Here is a 10537-nt window from a genome sequence, read left to right on the forward strand (position 1 = left end):
CACTCCTGCTCTGTGTGTCGTGAGGCACAGGAAGGCAGGAGCTGAAAAGACCCTGCGTCCTGTGAGGGGCTGTGTGTTCACCGCTCTCACTGCTATCAGGGCCTTTCTCCCTCTGGGGAGGGGACGGAGCCCTCCAAGCAGAAGGTTTTTCCTCTCGACTTGAGTCCTGTGGCTCCAGGAAGGAAGGAGACAGAAACACTAGCAGGACCTCAGAGAACAAGCTCCCGTCTGGGGCAACCAGGGTTTCACAAGTGATGTCGAGCTGGTGCCTGGATGCAGATCCGCCTGCAGAGGCCAAGCTCTGGAGAGGCTCTTCAACATGGGGGAGATGGTGATAGCCAAAAACACACGGTGGGGAGCCGGCGGGGCATGAGGACGCCAGCCCCTGGAGTTTCCCTGGTTGTAAATGGCCGGTTTCAGCAGTTTCGGGAGAAGCCACGTGTAGACTATTTACCCCTGTTATCTTGGCCTGATCACTCCTTTAGGTTTGAGAGTCGAAATGGAGGCCTGGCGGAGGAAAGCCCGAGGGCCCAGGCTTCCCAGGCCCCTTCAAAAGCCAGCCTAGAGCCTCAGAGCTGGACTGGAGGGCTCTGGATGGGGAGGTCTGGAGCCCCTGTTGGTTCTCTGAGTGTGTGGCAGGGCCAGGTGCCACAGCCAGAAATGGCCTGTGGACCTGTGCTCATGGAGGTGGAGGAAAGAGGAGTGGCCGAGAGACAGTGTGGGGGTGATGGCTTGGAGAAGGCGTGAAATGAGGCTGGGCCCACTCCATTCCAGCCTCTCAGGGCCTTGCTGGTCCAGAGCCTGCCGCACGCTGTCCCTTTGCCTGGACTGTCCTCCTGGACCTGGCTTCACAGGCTCCTATTTCTTCTTCAGGCCTCAGCCTGATCTCCCTTCCTAAGAAGCCCTTCCTGCCCTTCTATCTAGTTCCATCCTCCCCAGCGTTACACTCTCCTAGAGCCCTGTGCTGCCCCTTCAGAGCGCTGCACAGAGCTTATAAATGCAGGTTGTGTGTTAACAGGTGATCCCACCTACCTCTTTCCCACTAGGGTGGGAGCTTCAGGAGGGCAGGCCCACCATGTCTGTTTACTGACTATATATCCAAGCGCCCGGCCCTGTGCTTGGCGCATGGGAGAAATGCGATGAATGAATGAATGAGCAAATGAATGAATGAGTCGCTGCCCTGGATTGAAGTGAACCCAAGTGTCCCTTAGAACATGCAGCCTCACTAATAGTTGTCATCTGATCATGCCCGACTCTTCCCAGCCCTGTCCTTGTTTTTACATACATTTTATTTTATCACGATCCATGAGGTGGGTATATTATTCCCATTACACAGATGAGGAAACCGAGTCTCAGAGAAGACACTGACTTGCCCCAGTCATGCAGTGTAAGTAAGTGGTGGAGCCGGTAACGAACCCAGGCTGACTATGCATTTATATGTCCCTTTTCCTTCCCCTAATCAGTCCCCTGCTATCCTTCCTCTCTCCCCTCCCCTGCCCTCTGCCCAGCAGGGACCCGCAGGGCCTTACCACAGGAACTTGAGTTGGCAGGTGGGACGCCGGAGCCCCTCACAGAGCATCCTCACACCGAGGTCACCCAGGTCGTTCTGCTGTAGGTCTAGCTTCGTCAGACTGGAGCTGGCGCTGATCATAGAGGCCAGGACCTGGCAGCAGCTGGACGTGAGGCCACAGCTGACCAGCCTGCAGGAGAAACACACACAAGCCCACAGTCACTGTCCCGAGGGCTGGCTCTTCTGGGTAACTGGGGTCTGCTCTCCCTTGCTATAGCTGTGGCCCTTTGGGGATCCTGGGGCAACATTAAAGGAAGGTAAAGACTTCACTGGCTTGCAGAAATCTGGGAGATTTGAACTTTCCTCTTGCAGCCAAAGAGCCCCTCAGGATGCAGACGGCCTCCCTCTCTCCTGTGTGAGTCCCATGAACACTACCCACACACCATATCTACCTTGTAGGAGTAATTTACCCAGTATTCCACTTGTATACCCGGGCCTAATTGTTAACCACATCAGTCCTGCCAAACACCCAGTCAGCTGACATGGGATGTTTTGGTGGGTTTCAATATTAAGGACATCTACAGTCCAGAAGAAAAATGAGTGAACTGATACAATAAAAGTCGAGGGGGAGTATGGTGGCTTCAATCGGAACCAAGGGCCTGTCCTGGGCTCCCCACTGCATATTGGGGTCTGGAGTATGTGCTGTTCCAGGACAACCTTTTTAGAGGGCAAAATTATTAATGCACATACGCTTTACCCAGCAATTCCACCTCTGGGTATTTAGGCTGCAGATAATACACTGTGTCTCAGGATGCATGGACGAGGATATTAACTGCAGCTCTGTTTGCTGTGCCAAAGACTAGAGATAACCTGGATGCCCGTCACAGGGGACTGATTAAAAGCTGATGGTAAATTCATGTAGTGAAATTCCATGCTGCCATTAAAAAGAACACAGCAACGTTGTATATAATGACGTGGTGCTATCTCCAAGACACATTTTAGGTGATAAAGCAAGGTGCTGGATAGTGTTTGCAGAGTGCTACCATTTATGCAAGAATAGGGCTGTGCATGTACTGTGTGTTGTATATATGCAGGCGCTATCAGGGGGCATCTTGTATGGGATCCTCTGCTCTTGGGGTCTCAGCCCTGCTTCAGCCACCCTTGACTCCCATGGCTGGGTCCGCTTGGCTCCCAGCAGAATGCTCAGGACCTCATGGCTCCATCTGCAGACCAACCTAGTAGCAGGTTACCTAGCACTTAAAGGATCTTGACTAAGAGAGGGGACTGGGAAAGTGGAAAACCAGGCTTTGCTGTCAGACCTGGCTTCAAATCCTGGTGTTGCTTCCTGGCTCTGAGACCTGGGGAAAATAATTTAAACTCTATGGGGCTCAATTTTGTCCTGTGTAGATGCAAGTGAGCGTTAAATATTACAGGTGGGCTAGCCTTCCAGGGATCGCTGACTCCCGATATTAGAAGGAGACCCCAGTTGGCTCCTCTTCCTATCCCCACTCTGTCAACCTCTTTGCTCAGGGTTATTGGTGGTGGGGGGAGGGGAACAGACAATGACCCGTTTACCTGAAACACTCTTCTTGCCTGATAGCTCGCGGTCTGTTTCCTCACCTGCTTCATGTCTTTGCTCAAAAGTAAGTCACCTTGGTGAGATCTTGCCTCACCATCTTCCCTATTTACAATTTTAAAGACACCCCAGACTCCCTGCTTCTTTCTGCTTAACCTTTCTCTTTGGCCATATCACACGCAAGGTATTTTACTTATTTATGTGGCTTTTTGTCCTCCCTCCCCCACAGAAAGTAAGCTCCAAGAGGAAGGAATTTTGCCTGTTTTGGTTACTAGCTGTACCCCACTGCCTAGAGCACTGTCTGGCATATAGCAGGCACTTAATAAATATGCAGAGAGTGAGTGAAATAGCACCAAAGGCACGTTAGGTGCAGCTGAAGGCAGAGGAATGATTGACTGGTTTTGACGAGAGAAGGGGGAGAAGGTGAGCCTCGAATGAGTGGTTTGCCAAGGTGAGGGTGCAGGTGGGGCACTCTTGGCTGGGAGGTGGATGTGCGATGACAGTTTAGTGATGTTGGCATAAAGGGAACATGGCAGGGAGATGGAGTTTGGGGGTGAAGCTAGAAAATATCAAGATAGTGGTAGACTTTCAATGTCCTTATAAGATACTCGGACCCTGTTCAGGTGGCAGTGATGCGCCCCTGAAAGTTCTTGAGGACAGTGGTGATGTGATCTCTGCATTGCTCTGGAAAGCTCTCTGACAGCCAGTGGAGGGTGGCTGGATGTGGCCAGGAAGGGAGCAGATGGTCCAGGTGGTGGGATGAGCACATGGGTCAGAGCAGTGGCTGTGGGGAGATGCTTCAAGTAGACCCCAAGGCACTTGTTGCCTCTGTAGATGTGGGGGCCAGGGGGGCTTCTAGGTTGGATGTGGAGTTGAAGCTGCTGCTTCTTGCTGGGAGAGAAGATGTGAGAGGAGGCAGGGTCAGCTTCACAGGTGCACGAGCAGTGCAGTTGCACACAGCCATATGCTCAGAAGGTCTCGCGATTGGGGCTTAGTGCTCTGTGGCTGCCATATTGAATTTCCTAATAATTCTCTCCTTGAGTTTGTGTTTTGTAAGTGGAGTCCGAAGAGACAGTGGAGCCTTGGCTCATGATACCATCTCCTGCCACCTCCCTCCTGCACTCCCTCCCTCAGCAGGAATAGTTCTTGGCACTCACTTCCCTGCCTCCTGGTGTTGTGGGGCTGCTGCCCAGCCTTCCCCTCAGCCCAGTGATCGCTGTTGCCCTCTGTCTCCAGTGGGGGCCTGGATCAGGCACAAAGAGGATTGGGGTGGGGCATCTTGGAGTAGGGCTTGTCGGCATCTGCCCCACTCTGGGCTGGCAGCACTAGGCACATTTGTGGGGGCAAAGTTATTACCCACTGCTGATCTGGATACCTGGTGCACCCTGGCAATACTCTGTGGGACACGGGTAGTCTCCCATCTGCTATGGGTTGGATGGTAGGCCCTCGGGAAGGGGCGACGACTTTCCACCCAGTCTGGGGCATGGTGCCTGGGTCCGGCGACTGGGGGAGGGCGCACTCAGGATCTGGAGGGCTGTGTGCACACACTGAGTTGTGAGGCAAGGGAGAGGTTGGGAAGGGGAATCCACACGGCACAGCTTGTAATGGTGAGTCATGCGGGGATGAATAAAGCCATGAAAAAGGCACATGTGTTTATGGTGAAACGAGTCCTGGGGGCAGGAATATGCCCGGCAGAAATGGGCATGTCAACATGCAGGAAACCAGACAGGCCAGGCGGGTAGAACCCGTCATCAAGGGACGTGTGGGCTGGCAGGAGGCAGCCATCTGGGAAGTGGGCCCTCAGCCGTGAGAGGTGGCTGGTGGCCAGCACAAAGCCACATCTGTAGGGACATCTCTCAGCTGGATGCCTGACTTCCCTGGGCCACACTGATCAAAGGAGACAATGTATGCCATGTGCTTAGGACAGTGACTGGCAGAAGGTTATTGCTTAAAGAATGCTGCTGCTGTGGGACCTGACAGCCTCAGCGTCCTTCACATTGTCCAACTCAGCTGCCCGTGTTTCCACACAGCCCTTCTCTTTCCCTTCTGTTCCAGAGGAGGCCAAGTCTCTTCCCTCATGTGTCTTGATTCAACGTCCTTCTGGCTCTCCTAAGACCTTCTTCTTTCTGGTTTCCTCTTTCCGGTTAGAGATCTCCAACCTCTCCTGTACCAAATCCTTTGCCTTTGTCTATGTAATGGGCTCAGTTTTACATGCCCATTAAACAAACAAACAAACCCAGGGGAGGTGGGGTAAGATGGCAGACTAGAGGTGCCTGGGGCACATTCCTCTTACAAAAAAGGACCAGAAAAACTAATAGACAGCTAAATATCAATATGGAAGTGTCTGTGAGAGAGTGTAGAAGTGCAGCAAGAGACTGGTGAGACCTCTGTGGAGCACAAAAGCCCAGGATGACAGCATAGAGAGGAGAGAGGCACATGGCCTCAGCTGCCATGTCTCTGCCACCTGGATCGGTGTAGGAGAGATTTTACTTGCAGGGGGGAAAGGCAGGCAGAGGACTCACACGAACCCCCATCCTCACCACAGAGGACTGCAGATCTTTTTGCAGGAAGACTTCACAGCGTGGAGTCAAGTGTGGGGAGCTGCCTAGAATACATGCGCTGTATTGCTCCAGAAAAGGAGCACATACGGTGTACTCCCCACCCACCACCCTAATGACCCAAGCCAATGCAGCATGGAGCCATCTGCAAACCAGAGTGGTGGTGGGAGTGTGCCCTGCCCTGGGGCTAGTAGCTGGTGCTTCCCCAGCCTTAGGCTCTGCAGTTATCCCAGCACACTCACGTGATCACAGTGGCATGAGGTCTGGACCCAGGGGTGGCTAGGACCCCAGCCCAGCACGTGTGGGAATCCAAACTCAGGCCTGCTGAACTGATGCACCCCCATGTCCCTGGCCAGAGATCAGACAGGCCAACCCCCACCCCTCCCACCAGTGCGCTGAGTTCTGTGTGCAAGCTTCAAACCCAGAAAAATAGCTCATGTGTCCCTACCCTAAAAAACTCACCTCCAGCCAGTGGATATAAAGCACATTTGCACCCTCCTGGAGAAGCAGCCAAGAGATCTTGTCCTCAGCAGCCTTGCCCACTACTTGAGAAGCGGCTTGTAGGGTCCCCACTGTAGACCCATTTAGCTGCCTTGCCTACTGCTGATAGGCAGCTAGCAAGGCCTCCTCTCTGTAGCCCCACATAGTGGCCTTGTACTCTACCCAATCAAAACCCAAAGACACATTTGTGGATGAAAGTTCTTCCCCATGCAAGCCTTTTATAAAATTTAAAGAGGTGACTATTCCACCAAATGCACAGATATCAATGTAGGCAAACAAGACATGAAAAAACAAGAAAACATGATACCACCAAAGAAACACAATAATGCTCCAAGTATTATTCTGATCCCAAAGAGTCAGAAATCGATAACTTGCTGGCAGAAGAATTCAAATTAATACTCCTATGGAAACACACTGAGATACAAGAGAATACAGACAAACAATTCAGTAAAATCAGAAAAACAATTCATGGTCTGAATGAGAAATTTAACAAAGAGGTAGATATCATAAAAAATCAAACAAATCTTGGAATCGAAGAATTCATTGAATGAAATAAAAAATACATCTGAGAGTCTCAACAATAGGGATACTAGTAGGTGAACAAATATTTGAATTATGGGCATTCCAGAAGAAGAAGAAAACAATAAAAGTATTGAAAACATATTTAATGAATTAATAGCTGAAGACTTCCCTTGTCTTGGGAAAGATACAAACATCCAAATCCAGGAAGCTCCAAGGTCCCCAAATAGGTTCAAGCAAAAAAGGCCCTCTTCAAGACATATTGTAGCCAAACTATCAAAAATTAAAGACAAAGAGAGAATTCTAAAAACAGCAAGAGAAAAGCATCAAGTCACTTATAAGGGAATCCCTATTAGACTTACAGCAGATTCTCAGCAGAAACCTTACAGGCCAGGAGAGAATGGGATGATATGGTTAAAGTACTGAATGAAAAAAACTACCAGCAAAGAATATTATACCCCGAAAAGCTATCCTTCAGAAATGAAGGAGAAATAAAGTCTTTCTCAGAGGAACAAAAATTAATGGAATTTATCAGCACTAGTTGTCCTTACAAGAAATGCTTAGGGGAGTCCTACATGTAGACAAGAAGAAACAGTTACGACCACCATGAAAATACCTAAAAATATAAAACTTACTGGTAGAATAGACACACGGATTAGAAAGAGAAAGGAATTAAACCTCACTGATACAGAAAACCACTAGACCACAAGGATAAACATTAAGAGAGAAAGAAAGGAACAAAGGATACACAAAACAATCAGAAAACAACCAATGAAATGACAGGAGTAAGACTTCACGTATCAATAATAATCTTGAATATAAATGGATTAAATGTCCTAATTAAAAGACGTAGATTGGCTGAATGGATAAAAGATATGACTTATCATATGTCGCCTACAAGAAACACACCTTGGCTACAAAGACACACATTGACTGAAAAGTGAAGGGGTGGAAAAAGATATTCCACACAAATGGAAAACAGAAGCAAGCAGGAGTAGCTATACATATGTCAGATAAAACAGACTTTAGGGCCGGCCCGGTGGCACACTGCTACAGTGCGCTGCTTGGGAAGCGCAGCGGCGCTCCCGCCGAGGGTTCAGATCCCACATACAGACCGGCCGCTCACTGGCTGAGAGAGGTGCGGGTGCAACACCAAGGGTTGCGATCCCGTTGCCGGTCCCGGTCCGGTACGGGCGCGACACTGAGGGTTGCGATCCGTTGCCAGTCACAAAAAAAGAGACAAAAAGGGGAAAAAAAAAAAAAACAAAAAAAAACAGACTTTAAATCAAAATCTATACCAAGAGATGAGGAAGGGCATTACATAGTGATAGAGGGAGTAATACAGCAAGAGGGTATAACAATTATAAATATATATGCACCCAACACTGGAGCAACCAGATATACAAAGCAAATATTATTATATCTTGTTGGGAAAATATAAAGAAAATGGTCAGGGCCCCTCGGATGTTCAGAATCTTGCTGAGTGTCTGGTGTGCATGGGGCCATGTTGAGGCTTGCCTTTCCCTTCTGACCACTTCTACACTGGGCTGCAGCCACTGCCGGGTGTTTTGGATTATGGACTTGAGTATAAAAGGACTAATGGCTCTGATGTGTGAAGCTTCCACAGATGCTCTGGGAAGCCATTAGGGTGGCTGCTCCTAGCTCTGAATAAAGTCTATTATTTTTTCACCCATTGCTCCCAGGACCTTTTCCTATAACCTATCTCATAGACTTGCGTGTGGAGGGTTTGTGACCCAGTCTGTACAATGGGCTCGAGGGGTCTGTGAGCCCTAGCCCTAGCTTTACAGATCTAATTGGAGAGATAGATGCCAACACAATAGTAGTTGGGGACTGTAACAACCCACTATCAGCATTGAACAGATCACCAAGACAAAAAATCAACAAAGAAAAATCAGATGTAAGTGGCTCCATAGGCCAGATGGGCCTAACAGACATTTATAGAACATTTCATACAATAGCTGTAGAATACATATTTTTCTCATCAGCACATGAAACATCCTCCAGGACTGACCATATGTTGAGCTATAAAACTAGTCTCAACAAGTTCAAAAAAATCGAAATCATCATATCAGGTATCTTTTCTGACCACAATAGAATAAAACTAGAAATTAATAGCAAGAACTTTTGAAACTACACGTATACATGGAAATTAAACAACCTGCTCCTGAAAGACCAATAATTCCAAGAAGAGATTAAGAAGGAAATAAAAAAAATCTTGAAATAAATGAGGACAGAAACACAACATATCAACATGTATAGGATATAGCCAAGGCAGTGTTAAGAGGAAAGTTTATAGCAATAAATGCCTAAATAAAAAAAAAAATAGAAAGATCTCAAATAAAAAACCTAACAATGCACCTCTAGGAACTAGAAAAGCAAGAACAAACCAAACCTAAAATAAGTAGAAGAAAAGAAATAATAAAAATCAGAGTAGAAATAAATGAAATTGAGACTAAAAATATAAGTGATTAGTGAAGTGAAAAGCTGTTCTTTTGAAAAGATAAACAAAATCAACAAAACATTAGCCAGACTAACCAAGAAAAAAAAAAAAGAAAAGACCCAAATAAATAAAATCAGAAATGCAAAAGGAGACCTTATAGCTGATACCATTGAGATACAAATGCTCAACAAATTAGGTATGGAAGGAAAGTATCTTCATACAGTAAAGGCTATATATGACAAACTCACAGTTAACATCATGCTGAATGGGGAAAAAGCTGAAAGGACACAGGATTGGGCAAAGATTTTATGGAAAGACTTTTAAAGCACAAGCAACAAAAGCAAAACTAAAAAAATGGAATTATATCAAACTAAAAACCTTCTGCACAACAAAGGAAACAATCAAAACCTTCTGCACAACAAAGGAAACAATCAAAACCTTCTGCACAACAAAGGAAACAATCAGAGTGAAAAGACAGCTGCAGAATGGGAATAAGTATTTGCAAACTGTACATCTGACAAGGGATTAATATCTAGAATATACAAAGGACTCAACTCAATAGTAACAAAACAAATAATCTGATTAAAAAATGGGCAGGGGACTGGCTGGTTAGCTCAGTTGGCTGGAGTGTGGTGTCATAACACCAGGGTTAAGGGTTTGGATCCCCATACCCGCAGCCAGTCACCAAAGGAAAATAAAAAGGGCAAATGAGCTGAGCAGACATTTCTCAAAAGAAGACATATAAATGGATAACAGGTGTATGATAAAAGACTCAACATTACTATCATCAGAGAAGTGCAAATCAAAACCACAGTGAGGTATCATTTCACCCCAGTTAGAATGGCTGTTATCAAAAAGACAGAAAGTAACAAATGCTGACATGGCTGCGGAGAAAGGGGAACTCATTGCATTGTTGGTAGGAATGTAAATTAGTACAGCCATTAAGGAATACAGTATGGAGATTTCTCAAGAAACTACAGATAGAGCTACCATACGATCCAGCAGTCTCGCTACTGGGTATATATCCAAAGGAACGGAAATCATCGTGTCAAAGGGTCACCTGCACTCCCATGCGCATCACGGCTCCATTCACAATAGCCAAGAGTTTGAACCAACCTAAATGTCTACCAGTGGATGATCGGATAAGGAAAATGTGGTGTACATACACAATGGAATACTACTCAGCCATAAAAAATAATTAAATTCTGGGCCGGCCCGGTGGCGCAATGGATAGTGCGCCGCTTGGGAAGCGCGGTGGCGCTCCCGCCCGAGGGTTTGGATCCCACATACAGACCGGTTCCCGCTCACTGGCTGAGCGAGGCGCGGGAGCAACGCCGAGGGTTGCGATGCCGTTGCCGGTCCCGGTCCGGTACGGGCGCGACACTGAGGGGTGCGATCCGTTGCCGGGCACG

The 10537-nt window shown here is 47.6% G+C and overlaps 1 protein-coding gene across 1 annotated transcript in view; it reads right to left on the minus strand.

Annotated features, from left to right (window-relative positions):
* Nucleotides 1-10537, minus strand: part of NLRP1 (NLR family, pyrin domain containing 1) — a 46989-nt gene that overhangs the window by 22872 nt on the left and 13580 nt on the right. Inside the window, exon 5 of the mRNA XM_008573465.1 lies at nt 1530-1700. Within this exon, the coding sequence (XP_008571687.1) occupies nt 1530-1700 (171 nt within the window). The remainder of the gene's footprint in view (nt 1-1529; nt 1701-10537) is intronic.

This window comes from Galeopterus variegatus, unplaced genomic scaffold (genome assembly GCF_000696425.1).
Source record: "Galeopterus variegatus unplaced genomic scaffold, G_variegatus-3.0.2 Scaffold923, whole genome shotgun sequence".
NCBI classification, from domain to species: domain Eukaryota; kingdom Metazoa; phylum Chordata; class Mammalia; order Dermoptera; family Cynocephalidae; genus Galeopterus; species Galeopterus variegatus.